A 16,967-nucleotide genomic window follows, 5' to 3' on the forward strand; every position below is an offset into this window, starting at 1 on the left:
GTAAGGAAGAAGTTAAACTGTCCCTGTTTGCAGATGACATGACATTGTACATAAAAACCCTAAAGAATCCACTCCAAAACTACTAGAACTAATATCTGAATTCAGCAAAGTTGCAGGATACAAAATTAATACACAGAAATCTGTTGCATTCCTATACACTAACAATGACCTGACAGAAAGAGAAATCAATAAAACAATTCCATTCACAATTGCATCAGAAAGAATAAAATACCTAGGAATAAACCTAACCAAGGAAGTGAAAGACCTACACCCTGAAAACTACAAGACACTCTTGAGAGAAATTAAAGAGGATACTAATGAATGGAAATTCATCCCATGCTCTTGGGTAGGAAGAATTAATATTGTCAAAATGGCTATCCTGCTTAAAGCAATCTACAGATTCAATGCAGTTCCTATCAAAATACCGACCGCATTCTTCAACGAACTGGAATAGTTCTAAAATTCATATGGAACCACCAAAGACTCCGAATAGCCAAAGCAGTGCAGAGGAGGAAGAATAAAACTGGGGGGATCTTGCTTCCCAACTTCAAGCTCTACTACAAAGTCACAGTAATCAAGACAATTTGGTACTGGCACAAGTGGTATAGACCAATGGAACAGACTAGATAGCCCAGATTCTAACCCAAGCATACATGGTCAATTAATATACAATAAAGGAGCCATGGACATACAATGGGGAAATGACAGCCTCTTCAACAGCTAGTGTTGGCAAAACTGGACAGCTACATGCAAGAGAATGAAACTGGAATACTGTCTAGCTATACACAAAAGTAAACTCAAAATGGATCAAAGACTGAATGTAAGTTATGAAACCATAAAACTCTTAGAAGAAAACATAGGCAAAGCTCTCTTGAATATAAACTTGAGCAACTTCTTCATGAACATATCTCCATGGGCAAGGGAAACAAAAGCAAAAATGAACAAGTGGTACTATATCAAACCAAAAAGCTTCTGTACAGCAAAGGACACCATCAATAGATCAAAAAGGCATCTGACGTTATGGGAGAATATATCCATAAATGACATACCTGATAAGGGGTTGACATCCAAAATATATAAAGAGCTCACCCACCTCAACAACCAAAAGCAAATAATCCGATTAAAAAATTGGGAGAGGATCTGAACAGACACTTCTCCAAAGAAGAAATTCAGATGGCCAACAGGCACACGCAAAGGTGCTCCACATCACTAATCATCAGAGAATGCAAATTAAAACCACAATGAGATATCACCTCACACCAGTTAGGATGGCCACCATCCAAAAGACAGACAACAATAAATGCTGACGAGGATGCAGAGAAAGGGGAACCCTCCTACACTGCTGGTGGGAATGTAAGTGAGTTCAACCATTGTGGAAAGCAGTATGGAGGTGCCTCAAAAAACTCAAAATAGAAATACCATTTGACCCTGGAATTCCACTCCTAGGAATTTACCCTGAGAATGCAGGATCCCAAATTCAGAAAGACATATGCACCCCTGTGTTTATTGCAGCAGTATTTACAATAGCCAAGAAATGGAAGCAACCTAAGTGTCCATCAGTAGATGAATGGATAAAGAAGATGTGGTACATATATACAATGGAATATTATTCAGCCATAAGAAGAAAACAAATCCTACCATTTGCAACAACATGGATGGAGCTAGGGAGTATTATGCTCAGTAAAATAAGCCAGGCGGAGAAAGGCAAGTACCAAATGATTTCACTCATCTGTGGAGTATAACAACAAAGAAAAAACTGAAGGAACAAAACAGCAGCAGACTCACAGAACCCAAGAATGTACTAACAGTTACCAAAGGGAAAGGGACTGAGGAGGGTGGGTGGGCAGGGAGAGATAAGGGGAAAAAGGGGCATTACATTTAGCACACATAATGTGGTGGGGGGACACGGGGAAGGCAGTATAGCACAGAGAAGACTAGTGATTGTATAGGATCTTACTATGCTGATGACAGTGACTGTAATGGGGTATGTGGTGGGGACTTGATAATGGGGGGAATCTAGTAACCACAATGTTGCTCATGTAATTGTATATTAATGATAACAAAATAAAGAAAACAATAATAATGCCACAACAAATTCTTACAAAATTAGTAGTTTAAAACAACACAGATTTGTTATTGTATAGTTCTGTAGTTCAGGAGTTCAGTACAAGTCACACTGGGCTAAAATCAAGGTGTTGACAGGGCTACACCCCTTTCTGTATACTCTAGGGGAGAATCTGCTCCCTTGCCTTTTCCAGTTTCTGGAAGCCTACTTGGACTCTGTGGCTCATGGTTCCCTTTCTGCATCTTCAGAGCTGGCAGTGGTGGATCAGATTCTTCTCACACCTCATCTCTCTGACCCACCCACCCTTCTGTCTTTTCTACTTTTGACTCATGTGATTAGATTGGGCTCACCTAGATATCCCAGGCTAATGTCTCCTTCTCAAAGTCCTTAACCTTAGTCATATTGGCAAAGTCCCTCTTTCCATGTGAGATAATACTCACAGGTCCTGACGGTTGGGGCATGGATTGATATCTTTGTGGGCCATTCTTTTGCTTATGACCTTGGATTATGCCGGGCTGTTTCATTTCTATTCTTGTTCCCCAAGTCTTGTCTCTTTGCATAATGTCAAGACTCAGGACAAGAATTTCCTCCTTCATGATATTCCCTGGCCCTTTGCCAGCTGAATTGACTCCTCTGTCCTTCTAGCTCTCCCTGGGGTTCCCCCCTTCAAATATTCTCGTAGGGCCTGTAATGTTTCTGTGCACTTGGTTTAGGTGTCTTCTCCTATATTGACACTTACTTGGAGCTCCTTGAGTATAGGGCTGTGTCTTGCTCAACATTCTATCTCAGTGTCTAGCACAGGACCTGGTGTATACCAGGATTTGGTAATGCTTGTTAAATGAGCAAAAGACTGCTTCCTGCATGGAATTTGTCTTAACAATGTGCCGGGATGCAGAAACCCACTACCTGTAAGCCCAAAGAACTTGACCTAGATCATAAGACCTGCCAGTGGCACTGCTTGCTTTAAAACATAAACTTCATGGAGCAAATAATGACTTTTTGCACATCATTAACTTCCTTGATGTAGCTACTGACCAACTTGTGACTTTGGGGAAAGGTCATAGAGCCTCATTTTTTCATCTGAATCAAGGAGGTAGGACTGTATGATCACCAAAAACTAGTATAGGGTTAAAGCATGGGCTCTGGAGCCAAACTGCCAGCATTTGAAACCGGGCCCTGCTTCTTACTTGCCGTGTCCTTTGCAAGTTACTTAATCTCTTAGTTCCTCAAAATCTTTACCTATAAAATGGGGATTCATAATAACACCCATACCTCATAAGGTCTCTGAGGATTAAACACGTTATGGTAAGTAAAGCAGTCTAAATGTCATCATTATTATCGTGAAATTCCCTCTCATCTAAAATTTATGGTTTTGTCTAGATTTTTGTGGAAGAAGGTTGTCTAGACTCCCTCTTCGCTCTTTTCCTGCTCCAGACTGACTGCCTTTCCAGCTCTCCATCTTTCTGCTGGTACTGCGCCTGGACAAATCTTGCACCCTGCCTTGGGCTCCTTTAGAGCCCTGCCCTTCCTGGGCCTCACCATGTGGCAGAGCCTTCCCACCCGTCTGGGCAGGGCTTCTGTGGCCTATCTGTGGGGTGTGCTGCCCCCTGCAGGCCAAAAGCTGTGATTCCCCTGCCCTGGCCTGAGGGTCTGCCCTTTGGGCACCTCTCAGGACCTGTGCTCTTCTGATTTGGGAATATCAAGAAGGTGAACTAGCATTACTTCAGCAGAGCTTTATTGAGCACTCTTGTGTGCCAGTCCCTAATGGCAGAGAATACAGAGTGTTAAGGGTTACGTGTGCAGGCTTTGGAGTCAGTCTGCTCATATTCACATCCTGGCTTCCACACTTAGTAGCTGTGAGGCCTTGGTCAAGTTATTTTGCTGAGCTTCAGTTTCTTATTTGTAAAAAGTGATATAATAGTATTCAATGTATTGTTTAGTTATAAACATTAAATGAGATAATTCATATGCAGTCTGGACTGGTAAGCAGGAAGAATTCTTACTTCCCCAGAGCTTTGGATTCAGTTCTTTATAGTTCCATTATTTTGTTTGCAATTGTGTGATTTTTCCCAATCAGCTGCATCTATATTCAAATGTTAGTACAAAAATAATTTGAAAACCAGATGTAAAATTTTTTTTCAATTTAACTGTTTAATTCAGTTCAGCAAACATTGATTGATTGTTCTCTGCTAGACACTGCTGGGAGCTGGACATATAACTTGAATAAGGTATGGGGTTCTGCCCTCAAGATGATCACAGTTTACAGGGAAAAGTAGGCATTTAAACATTCTAGGCAGAAGGAACAGTGTGAGTTAAGGCACAGAAATATAAGAAGGCAGGATAGCCTGACCGAAAACAAGGACCTGCAAGCTGCTCTCTAGTGGCTAGAACTTAAGGCAGAGAGGCAAAGGGGTAGGAGGGATGGGGTGAGGGGAGAGGGGAAAGGGAGCGGCCCAGTAAAGGGTGGGGCCAAATAGGTTCCAGGTCATCAAGACCTTGAATGCCATACTTAGAAATTAATTTGAGAGCAATGGAGGGAGCCATTGAAGGGCATTTGGAAAGGGAGTTTTGTGATCAAATTGTGTTTTAAAAAGGTTGTTTTGACTTCAGAATAGAGGATGAATTGGAGAAGGCATGACTGGGGCAAAGATTAGTCAGTAAATCACTGCAGTAGTGGAGAGAAATACAGGAGGAGGGACTGAAGGGGTTAATAATGATTTCCATTTTCTATTTTAGAAATGTCAAGGTGGAGGTCCTTCCAAAATAAATAGGTGATGTCCACTGGGGGACTGGATATTAGGTGCTGGTCCATAGACATTTAATTGTTGCTGTGTAATATGTTCTAATATCTTATAAATCTAGTTATACCTCATAATTCCTATTTTTCAAAATAGTATTTTATACTGTTGACCATTTATTTTTCTAGAATAAGTCTAAAAATATTGGCTGTATTCAAATAAAAACAACCCGTTAAGATTTTTGATTGATGTAACATCTACAGATTAATTTCCATATTGACATCTTTGTTCTAATCTTTCCATAATGTAATGTGGTATATTGTCTCCTTTCATTCACATTTTCTTCTATGTATTTTAGTAAAAAAAATTCTTCATATGGGTCTCTCATTCCACCAATATTTACTGAACACCCACCCTCCCAGCCCTCACCTTCTGCCTCTGATCTCTGCTGGAGATACAAAGATAAATGTGCTGCAGCGCTTGCCCTCAAGGAGCTCTCTTTGGTGGGCAAGAGAAAACTCATCACATAATTACAACTCATTAAAATAATTATTGTGATGAACAGTAGCAGGAGGTGCTAAGGAAGCACAGAGGACAGGTACCAACCAAGACTGGGGGTCTTTAAGACTTCCTGGAGGAAGGGCTCCTGAACTGAGTCCTAAAAGCAGAATAGAGTTAATCAGGTGAAGAGGGAAGAAGAGTGTTCTTTGTAGGTTTATTTTCAAAAATAAAGAGACAAGAAAAATACTGAAGTGTTTAGGAGCTGCAAGTAGCTGGAGTGCATAGTATGACAGGGGGATAGTAGCTGGAAATGCAACTAGAGAGCAGGTGGGAGGGTAGCAGGTTATGAAGGGAGTTGTAGCACAAGAGTTTGGATACAGGAGTGAAAGATGTAAGTGGAGGAGTGAATTGATCAAATTTATATTTTAGAAAAAATATGCCTGAAAGAGGAAATAATAAGGTTAAATAAGGGCCACTCTCACTATAGTATGGGAGATGGCATTAAGGGGTTCCAGACTTAGGCAGAGAGGCCAGTCGGGCCTGTGGGAGTCATCTGGTATATGCCCTGCGGCAAGGGCAGTGTGTAATAGGGATGGAGAAAAAGGAGCAGTTGCAGAGCTGTCAGGGAGATAGGCGCACACACAGACATCACAAGGCATATTCGCACAGCCCCTTTTGTTAATGTGCTGCTAAATGGTTTATGGGTTTTACTAGTTTAAGCAGGATTTTCCCCCATTGTATTCTGACAGGTTATTGCAGACATAAAAAAGCTACAGATTTTTAAAAAATATATCTATCTTGTATTCTTTCACTTTTTGAACTTTTAATTCTAAGTGTTTAGTTGATTTCTTTGGCTTTTCAGTGTTTTTTTTTTTTTTTAATCTGAGTACTTTTGCTTACTGATACTTTTTTACCCTTCCCTTCATTTTCCATTTTTATTGTGAAAATCTCAAACACACACAAATGAAGAGAGTAGTGTAACAAACCTCCATGAACCCTTCACCCAGATGCAATAGCTATTAAGATTTGGTCCCACTTACTTCATCTTTCCCTTTTTTGTGTTTTCATGCTGTTATTGAAGTATTTTAAAGCAGAATCTCAGACCTCTTGTCATTTCAGCTCTACATACTTCAGTATGCATCTCGAAAAATATGTATGTTTTCTTGTATAACCACAGTTCCATTATGATGCTTAACAAAAACAACAATAATTCCTTGGTATAATTTAATATCGAGATCTAGTCATATTCCTTGTTTATCTCAAAATATCTTTTTTTATAGTTGGTTTGTTCCAATCAGGATTTGAATCGCATATCATTTGGTAGTTTAGACTCTATAAAGACTTTTAACCTATAGCAGTCGATAACCTTACTCTCTTTTTAAAGATATGCCATTGACTATTGCAGGAATCAGGTCTGTTCTGTAGAATGTAGAACAAATCCTCTGGATTTGTCTCTCTCCTCATGTTGTAATTTTACTCACTCTTCTGTCATTCATATTTTGTATAAGCTGGAACTTAGCTTTGAATGACTAGTTGGATTCTGGTTCATTTTTTCTTAGAGAGGAGGGTGCAAGACTACTTCGTAGGTGGGACTGTGGAGTGCTACCTGCATTGGACAGTCCTGCTCTTAGGGATGCTAAGATTGAGCAGTGGTTCAGGTGGTAACAGCTCACCCCATTATAAATCTTGTCAGCCTTTCATCCAATGAGTTCATCCACTGATGATAGTCACCTAAATGAGTTACTTCACCCTGGGCTACAAAATTTTTTAAAATTCTGTCAATCTTGTAAAAGTTTATTAGCTGAATAAAGAATATTTCCCAATAACTAGGGCTATTTTGTTGTCTGAGATATAATATGTACCAAAAAGACAAGATAAATGTTTAATTCATGTTCTTTTGTTGCAGTTTTTGGGTTAAGGAGTTGGTACTTTAGTTGTTCCATTCTAAGTATCTATTGATCATGTTTCTATTTTATGACTTATTGCACTGGCTAGTCCATTGATTCCCAGTGATTATCTTGTTTGACAGCCTTTGAGAAATGGGTCTTCATTTGCACAAGAACCTTTACTATAGGTCTGTGAATGACTCTGTAAGGGTCACATATCAGTCCATAGTCTTGTCCTCTTCAGAAGACAGAACAATCCTTCCTTTGGTTTCTCTTCTCTTGTTCCAGGTCGCACTGTGAACAAGATGCGTCAACACTCAGATTCAGAAGTGGCTAGTCTTGCCAGAGAAGTTTACACTGGGTGGAGAACTTTCATTGAAAAACATTTGGATAGACCTTCTATTGAAGTCCGAAGTGATCCCAAAACCGAGACATTCAGGAAGAATGCCCAAAAATTACTCTCAGAGGCTTTGGAATTAGAGGTAATGTCCAGGTTGGAATGTGATTACTACTTGTTCTTGGTTAAATGCACCTCACATTTTCATAATGAACTTTCATAATTTGGTATTGTGGCTTTATTCTAACTGGTTGTTCTTTGAGGATTCTGGATTTGTAAGCAGTGTAGTAGAGAGTGCAGGCTTTGAAACTAGCAAGACCTGGATTAAAACCCTGGCTCCAGTACATAATGGTGATGACACCTTAATCAAATTCTTTAACATTTCTGAGACTTGATTTTTTTATCTGTAAAGTGATTATAATTCTCAACACCTAACAGTATTGAAAAGATTAAACGAATCACTTATAAAAAATGAATAATATAGTACCTGGTGATTAGAAGACAGTGACTTAATGAATGTTGGTTCCTTCCCATTTAAAATTCCTTTCTCACTGAAGCAAAAATTCTGGGATGGGCTCTATTATGGAATATCAATGGCAAAATTAAGTAGCTGTCTGTTGAAGAGACTATTCCCCCATTTTTTGTCAGCATTCATACCTTTAGTTCTAAGACATATAATCAGTTGGCAATTCATAATTCTTATCATTTTCATAGCCAGCAGTTCAGATGTTAGTGGTTTGAGGTATATATGCTAGAAGAAGGATTTTTGCTTATTAACAATAATATTAACCATCATCATCATCAAACACATTTTATAGGTCAGTTAATATTCTGAAAAAATCACATAGACAACATCCATATTTTTTCCTTCTCTCTGGCAATCCCCATTAAAGTACCCTTAAAGAATAATTTAATATTATTAACAAAAGAAGCAATTTAGAAGTCTGGTTTAATTCTACATCTATTACTGCATCCTCTGAAAACATATTTTAACCTTGCCATCTCAATTATACATCTACAAAAGAAAGACAAATGGACTTGTGGTATATTATTTACTTTTTAAAAATAAACTTTTGGGCTCTTTGATACAAACTTATGATAGAAAATTAGAAAAACAGAAAAGAAAAATAAGATCACCACTGAACTACTACCTTAGATATAAGCTTATTAACATTTTAGTGCATTTTCTGTTTGGCAGATTATTATAGGTCTTTAAATGAATGCTGGGCCAAGTTATGATTATCCCAGATTTATTAAGAGCCAATTATATGCCAAATGTTCTGTAAGATATTTTTATTGATTATTTAAATAACATTGCAGAAAATCAACAGTTATTTATATTTGTGCTGTATTTTTAATCTTGATCAATATCAATGTCATTTTGTATATCCCTTTCTGTATATCTTTTTGTGTTTATAATTATAATAATAAATTATATAATTTCTAATGTCTATTTGATAGTTCAGTGAATTAATACAATATAAGTTTGCTTAACTTTTCCTAACAGAAGCTTTAAAATAGGTATTAAACCCTTAGAAGAGAAAATAAATAAATAAAGATTATAAGTCTAATTTACCTGAGTATCGATTAGTCAACAAGACTTGCTATCTGATATTTTAAATAAAGTTTATTTTTAAATAAACCAAAATTATTGCAGAAACATAGAGTGAATGTGAGTATATAATATGTAGTTAATGTGGTGGTAAATACCAGTTCCCTGTGGTATCTTTTTAAGTAAATGATAATAATGAAGCTATGCTTGTAAGGATTAATGAGCAGTTTGCCTGCTATATTAAACTCCATAATAATTATCCTTTTAGTTTATCCATTAATTATCCTTTAAATGGCACATCAAGTGGTAAGCACTCAAGTGTTACAAAGCGAAGTTAAAAAAGTGATACATTTGTTAGTGCTTTCCAGTGTAATTGGAAAAAATACCAGATTAAGCATAGTTGAATGGTTTTGCTCCCAAAGAGTAAATTTTAAAAATTAAAAATGTGCCTCTTACAGTCTTCCTTGGCCAAAAAAAAGTCAATCTGTTTTCCTTGCACACACAGCATTTGATAGTATTTTTATCAGTTTGGTATGTTAGAGAATATAAATCCAAGCACTTTTACATAAAGTTAATAGCTAGTGCCTATCATCACCTGAAACAGTTGCATAGTAGGGTAAATCAATGAACCATCTAATCCAGTATCTGGTCCTTGATGGTAACCAGTGTTGAGTACATTAAAATCAGACATCAGATCTCCATAAAAGCACTTTATCCAGCAGTAGAAACCATTGGGTAAGTTGTTGGCCCAATGAATAAAAACCCTGTACAATTTGATCCTAGTACGCATTTTTTGCAAATACTCATTACATACAAAATAATGTTCCCATATTATTTGTTTTGGTCATGTCCTTTAGGAGTAAAACCACAGATGAAGAAGAAGATGTGAACACACAGCCAAAAAGTGCATCTCTTTATTGCTCTAAACAGATCTTGCTTTCCAAATTCATGGATTGTTTCCTTGTACTTGGAATAATGGAATAGATGAATAAAAATTCCACTTTTGAAACCTACGCTCCATTCCCCTTTACTTTCTCCCTTCCGGATCTTCTTTGTTCTTCCCTGTCTTTAGATCTTTCCTCATATGAACGTCCCCTGTGGTGTCATTCTCTTACTTCCCCTTCCTCATTATCCACTCTCCTTCCTACCTCATGGCCTGTGATCATTTTCCTATTATGTCATTAAAAAAAAAAAGAACCTGACTCTCACAGTGAGCCTGTGTCATTAAGAGTTATGAAACACTGGCTGGTTGGCCCAGTTGGTTGTCAGGTGGTGCTAATGAGATCCAGGTCAGGGGTATATCCCCATATGGGACTGTTAGTTTTTTCCTTGTTTAATGGCCTCAGACTGCACCTCTGGCTTTGACCAGCTCTCTCCTAAATGTATTCAAGTGGTCAAACAAAGAGTGTGGGTAGATATGTACAAATCCAATCACACTATTGGAAAACTCATACAAAGTTAACTTCCAGTGGCTTTTCAATTCAACAAATGTCTAGTACTATTTACTAGTGCTAGGGGAAAATATGAACATAAATTAGTTGTCTTCTCTATCCTAAAGAAGCTAACTGTCTCCTGGCTGAAATCCTGTAAGTGACTGACTGACTATAAGGCAAGTTGAAGTGTGTCTGAAATAGTGATACTAGCAAGTGGTGTATATACACAAAGCACAAAACAGTGAAATCTGCTGGGGAAATCCTGGAAGGTTTCATGGAAGAGATGGCAGTTGAACTGGCTATTCTAAGAGGGTCAGGATTTTCCTAATTAGAAAAAATATATAAAACAGAACATTGTGTTTCATATCTTATCTGCTATGTATAGGATGTTATTGAAAGAGCAGGAAAGGAGGGAGGTATACTTAGGAAAAAAAAAGATACTCACTTAATAAATATTTACTGAGTGCTTACTATGTATGTGCCAGTCCCTGTGCTAGGCATGGGGAATTTAGAAATGGATCCAACATGCTATCAGCCCCAGGAGGGCTCACAGTCTTCTAAGAGAAATAAGCAAATAATACAGTTACAATGCAACATGGGAAGTTCTGCACAGAAGGGAAAACCTGAAGAAGACCTTCTTACAGCTGTGGCAGACATCACTAACTGATTATTGCACTGCTTGGGTTCAGAATCCTTGATGAAAGACAGCTGTAGGTGGTCATGTTTTTTATCTTCTCCCAGCCATAGCCAATTCATACAGGATTGGACAACTGAATAACATGCTTGATTCACAGGTACAAACAGATAAGGAAGGCAAATCAGATTCTCGGTCTCTGAGAAATGTGAAGTAGGAAATGCCAAGAAAACAACAGTGGGAGTACTGAAACAGAAGGGCTGTTGGAGGAGTTATGAGGAAGCAGAAACTGTGGGTAGAGATGTGTAGATGGCAGGTAGGGACTGGCGGGGTTCCACATGAGGCAGTTAGAACTGGTGGTGAGGAAGGCAAATGGAGAGGAGCAAAAACCTGTGAGAAAGAGCCTGGGCAGACTGTGAGGGGCAAGGACAAAGGATCTGGTCCCTAAATTAAATCCCTAAGTTTTTTACAGCCTTCCCATTCACAGATGTATCTCACAGGAAAACCTCTTTTCCTCAAGGTCTCAGTGAGACTGGTCCTTTCACCCAAAAGCAGTTACCTAAGATACCAGGTTGAAGCCATTGGAAAGGACTCAATAACTTTGGTAGGTTTGGATTATCCAAAGGCAGTTATAAGATGGGCCTTTTTCACTTTGTGCAGTGAACTTATTAGACACAAGGGTGCATGGTGAATCATTTTCCCTTATGGTAGACATTTTCATACCACTGATGTTTTTTTTCATTTCTTCATTCTCACTGGCTTTCGTTTAACAAGAGGCATGCATGAGAATTGTTAGATGCTTGCTTTCTGTTCCCATCACTTCACTGATACAGCACCTATCCTGCTGCCCCACAGTTACCGTAGGTACGTGCCAGTTTTCTCTGTAGGCTGTGAGTTCCTCGAGGGCAGGGGTCAGTGTCCCTAATGTGCAGATCAGGCCATACTCAGAATAACAACTGAGTATTTGCTGAATGAAATATGAATGAGTATCTGGTTTTGTGAATTCCAAGGCACACTCAGAGATCTCTTTTTAATACGTATCTACTACAGTTTGATGGAATAGCCAAGACCTGTTTTGCAAATGCACACATACTCTTCTTCCCCTAAGAACCACTCCCCTGAAGAAAAAGAAAAGAGCTTTTTTCTTGCCTGTTACATTAAATGAATCTCTAAGCCGTCAGTGACTAACCCTCCACTCACTGGGATGAAGAACCCACAGTGGAATGAGAAACCTCTCTGGCAAATGTTGCTGGATAAATGCTGGGCCTTCCAGCCTCCTAAAGTAGTCTGGTACCAGGGCTGCTTTAGGCCAGGGACTAGTTCCATGCCCACCCAGGAGGCCATGAAAAGCTCAAGGAGTCTGGGTTCTGGAGAGCCATGGCACCATGTCTACTCACTCTAGCACCAGCCTTGGAAGTAATGTCAGTCATCAGGACCACAGACTTCCCGAAACATCTTTTGTCCGCTACAGCTAGGCAGATGTCTAGGCCTGGATATTCACTCTCTCTCTCTCTCTCTCTTTTTCTCTTTCAGTCCTGTTCTGCTCCCTCGGCCCTTATTTCTTCCAAGTTTCTTTTTCTATTTGCTTAGGTCTGCCAGTCTCTCAGGTCAGGGGATGCTTTTTTATTTTTGGTGCATATTTTTCTTAAGTTTTTCTTTTTAAATAGAAGTATGGTACATATCTAGAAAAGTACACCAAAGATACATGTACAGCTCAATGAATTTATCACAGAGCAAATGCCCACTTCACCTGGCCAGACCCTGTTCATTCTCCAGCCCTCAGGTCAAGTGTCATTTCCTCCCGGAGCCAGGTGCTGCCCTTCTGGGCTGGTCCCTTTGCTGTAGCTCTGCACCTCAGCACTTGTTTCTGTTCCTGTCCCCTGTCCTAACCATCAGTACACTCACAGTCCCTGTTCACTGCCTGTCTCCAACTGGACTCTGCTTTCCGTCTGTGGAGTCAAGGGTCAGCCTTGTTCACTGCTTTTTTCTGTCAGCCCAAGCACAGCTTGGCACATCGTCAGAGTAAGTGCTGACTAAATATTTGAAAGAAGTGGGATGGGGGGGAAGGAAAAAAAAGGAAGTGAGAGAGAAATTTGTTTCCTGTTTTCAAGGAACTCACTAGTGGGGAAGACAACTCAAAAAATAAAGCATTATAATATATTGTGAAATGACTAAGGGAAGCTCAAGACAATGTGGCAGCTCAAAGAACTTCCAGTCCTTTGAGTTAGGATTTGCTTTTTGCTCTTTGTTTTTTAGTAACTAAGCTATGACATGCAAATAGGAATATGTTTCCTGGGAAAGTGTGCCTTGCTGAGGGAACACGGACCTGTGCAGAGGCAGAGAAGTATTTGAAAGCAGCTTAGCTTACTCAGGCTGGGCCATGTCAGGATGGGGTAGGCGAACAGTGGGAGCTGGGCCTGGAAAGGAAGGTAGTAAGGCAGACCCTGATCAGCAGCCCAGGCTGGCCTGGATCCTGACCATGTGGACCGGATCCCAGATCTGTCTGCTTTGAATAGGTCTGTAACTTCAGGAGGTCCTTGGCCTGAGCCAGACCACCCCAGAACTGCTATATGTTCTATCCCCTAGGCCTCCTCTGCTTAGTCAACCCTGCAGAGGTCTCCTCAAGTGGACTCTCAATGTTGAGGGGATGGTTATTAGTATGGTGAAAGGGAAAAAACATAAACTTTGGAATTGGAGGCTCCAAGTCAGAATCCCAGCTCTAACTCTTATAGTTGTAAGATTTTGAGTCTTTCTTTACCTTTGAACCTTTTTCTTCATCTGTAAAATGAGATAGTAGGAGTTATGAGCATTAAATGTGAAAAGTGATTTATAAGCTGTTCTACACACATATTAGAATCCAGATCCAGTGTTTCTCAAATGCTATAAGAGGTTAAAAGGCACTTTTAAGACAAACAAAAAGTATAAACTGTTAAACTGATTTATTACCCTAGGTCTTCGTTTCCTGGTTGGCAAAGTACGGGGCCCAGTACCCATTGCTTAGTTCAGGCCAGTTTCCTGTTATAATAGCAAATATTACCACCCGGCAGGGGTTGTGAATGAGGTCCCTGTCACAAAGCACATGGCCTTGTTCTTTAATTGCCAGGGTGGAATTAATTTGCTCTTCCTGTTTCTCTTGTGACAGGAAGTAGATGTCCTTGCATTTCAGTTGATTAATGGAGGCCTCTGAGCAAAGTGCTCCAGCCTCTCCTGCTTTTAATCCTTATGCAATGCAAGGCTCTAATTTGATAATTTTGCTGTTTTTTAGATGGATCACCTACTGGTTGAAAATATTGAGCGGGAAACGTTTCATCTCTGCTCCCGCCTCATTAATGGGCCATACCGGCGGACGGTGAGAGCCCTGGTCTTCACATTAAAGCACCGAGCTGAAATCCGGGCTCAGGTGAAGAACGGCTCACTGCCAGTCGGCACGTTTGTACAGACCCATAAAAAGTGACCTGAGGATGCATGGGCTGGGCAGAAAGGAAAATGGGCCTCTCTGTGCCATTCAAAGACTCTTTTGAGTTTGGGTGATGGCTGATGCTTGCTGTGCTAAATTTTCCCATGGTGCCATTCCTCCAGACGGGAGATGCAGAGAGCCCTGCGAGACAGGCCTGCAGGAGATGCTTCATTAGCTGGAGTGCACCAGTGCTGCCTAACAGAATGGACACTGGCTGTTACTGGGAAGCACCGTACAGTTGCCATCACCCAGCACAGTGACAGGGTGACAGATTTCACTGTCAATATGCCAAGGACACCTCTAAACTTCCCCCATGTCAGGCAGATGAAGTTACTGCTTTATTTCGCCACCTGCAGGTAACTGAAACTCAATTACCGCTGCTGTTCACGCGGTTCCATCCCCCTGAGTTTAGATAGCTCCGGTGCCTCTCAGAACTCCCCTGCTGGAGCCAGCCAGCTACCCCTTCTTTCCAGAACTCACTTATCTAAATGTTTCAGCTCTCTCTGGAAGACCTTCTGCATTGGTCTTCGGAGCCCCCATGCTGAGGCTTCTGATGAGCCGCTGGCTTGACGAGGGCCCATACCTTGGGCTTATTTGAATACTGCTCCTCCATTTAGGGCTCTGTAGAAGATAGATAATAAGATTTCTCTTGAAATGAATTACTGTAGTAGAAAAAATACATATATATATTTAAAATGAAATACCTCTATACGGGCCTCCTTGAACCATTGTGTAAATGATATTTGCTTTTAAAAAATAATAATAAACTGGGACTTTTTTCCCCTAAACAAAACATATGGCTTGTTCATTGAAAAGCGGGGTTGAGAAAGAGTATAGTTGGTGAAAATAAAGAATGATTGGATCTTGCTGCACTGATTGACAGTGACTGCATTGGGGTATGGGTGGGGACTTGATAATATGGGTAAATGTAGTAACCACATTTTTTTTTCATGTGAAACCTTCATAAGAGTGTATATCAATCATACCTTAATAAAAATTTTTAAAAAAGAGAGAATGATTGGAGAAGGATTTGCAGGGGATAACAAGACCCAGAAAAGGTCTTTTAGGTTAGGAGAGACAGGAGTATGTTTGTAATCTGAAAAGAAGGAGCCAGTAGAAGGGGAGAGATTTAAACATTTTTAGATGTAGGAGTAGGAGATGGGTTGAAAACTAAGGACAAAAGGGAGAAGACTGTCTGCCTTCTAAGTGCTAGATACTTTTCCTAAGATTATTAGCATTTACATTGAGCTTTATGCAGTTTTTAGAATATCCTGTTTAATCCTCTTACCTGTTGTATTGGTATTGTTTCAGTTTTTTAGATTTCTATAACTATTTCAGCAACTATTTACTGAGATTTCAGCAACTATTTACTGAGCACCCATTTCATGGGGCATTGTGGATACCTGGCAGTAGCTACAGATGAGACCCTGAGACTCCCTAAGAGGAAGTATCTTGTTGAATTTCCCACTGTTAGTAACTCTTGGAGCTAGAATAGTAATTGAGCACTTATCATGTACCCACCACTGTGGTAGACATTTTTTAAATTAATAGTAATAATACCCAGCTAAAGATGAGAAAAGTAAGGCTCAGAAGGTTTAGTAACTTACTCAAGGTCACACAGATAGGGAATGAAGATCTAAGATTTATAAACCCAGATCTGTTTGGCTGTATATAGTCTTACTGGTTGATTTCATCCACTCAGGCTTTTAAGCATCATTTATGTGCCAACAACACTCTGATTTGTATCTTCAGCCCATATTTGTCCCCTTAGTTTCAGGTGCTGTCTCCTAGATGTCTCATGGGCATCTCAGATATAACATGTCTTCTCTCACTTGGCAATGCGGCACTCCAGATGGGAGCCCGAAAGTCAGCCTAGACCCTTCATCTCCCATCCTTGCCCAACCAAGTCCTGACGGTTCTACTTCTCACATAAATTTAGAATCACTTGCCTCTTCTCCATCTCAGATACCACTTTATTCTCCCTTGCCTAGTTGACCACATGGCCTCCTAACTGGTCACTCTGTCTCCAGTCTTAACCTCTTCAAATGCACATCCCTATGCTAGAAACAAAGTGATGTCTCACACCTGGAAATCGCACTGTGTCTGTCCTACTCTGAGCATTTTCATATGCTGTTTTCTCTCTATGCCTAATTCTCTCTCCTATGATAATACCTATATATATGCCCCTACCATAATACACTGTGTACTATTCTATACAGATCCATATGTTCTATGGTTGTGCTTTTGATGCTGTCTCCCCACTAGATTGTCACCTCTTTCAAGTCAGAAATCCTATCTCACTCATCTGGTTATCTTCAGTCCTCAGAGCAGTGCTTGCCCCATAGTAGTGCCCAATAAATATTT

General features: G+C 39.8%; 1 protein-coding gene across 2 annotated transcripts in view; it reads left to right on the top strand.

The window, feature by feature from the left end:
- TCEANC2 (transcription elongation factor A N-terminal and central domain containing 2) overlaps positions 1–15,428 on the top strand; it is a 36,969-nt gene extending 21,541 nt beyond the window's left edge. The window contains exons 4-5 of one of the 2 annotated variants that reach the window (XM_036911183.2): positions 7,479–7,672; positions 14,412–15,428. In XM_036911183.2, the coding sequence (XP_036767078.1) occupies positions 7,479–7,672; positions 14,412–14,600 (383 nt within the window). In that variant the 3' untranslated portion in view covers positions 14,601–15,428. The remainder of the gene's footprint in view (positions 1–7,478; positions 7,673–14,411) is intronic. The other variant, XM_036911182.2, reaches the window with a different exon arrangement.
- Positions 15,429–16,967: the final 1,539 nt, after the last annotated feature.

The sequence above is a fragment of the Manis pentadactyla genome, chromosome 4 (assembly GCF_030020395.1).
Source record: "Manis pentadactyla isolate mManPen7 chromosome 4, mManPen7.hap1, whole genome shotgun sequence".
NCBI classification, from domain to species: domain Eukaryota; kingdom Metazoa; phylum Chordata; class Mammalia; order Pholidota; family Manidae; genus Manis; species Manis pentadactyla.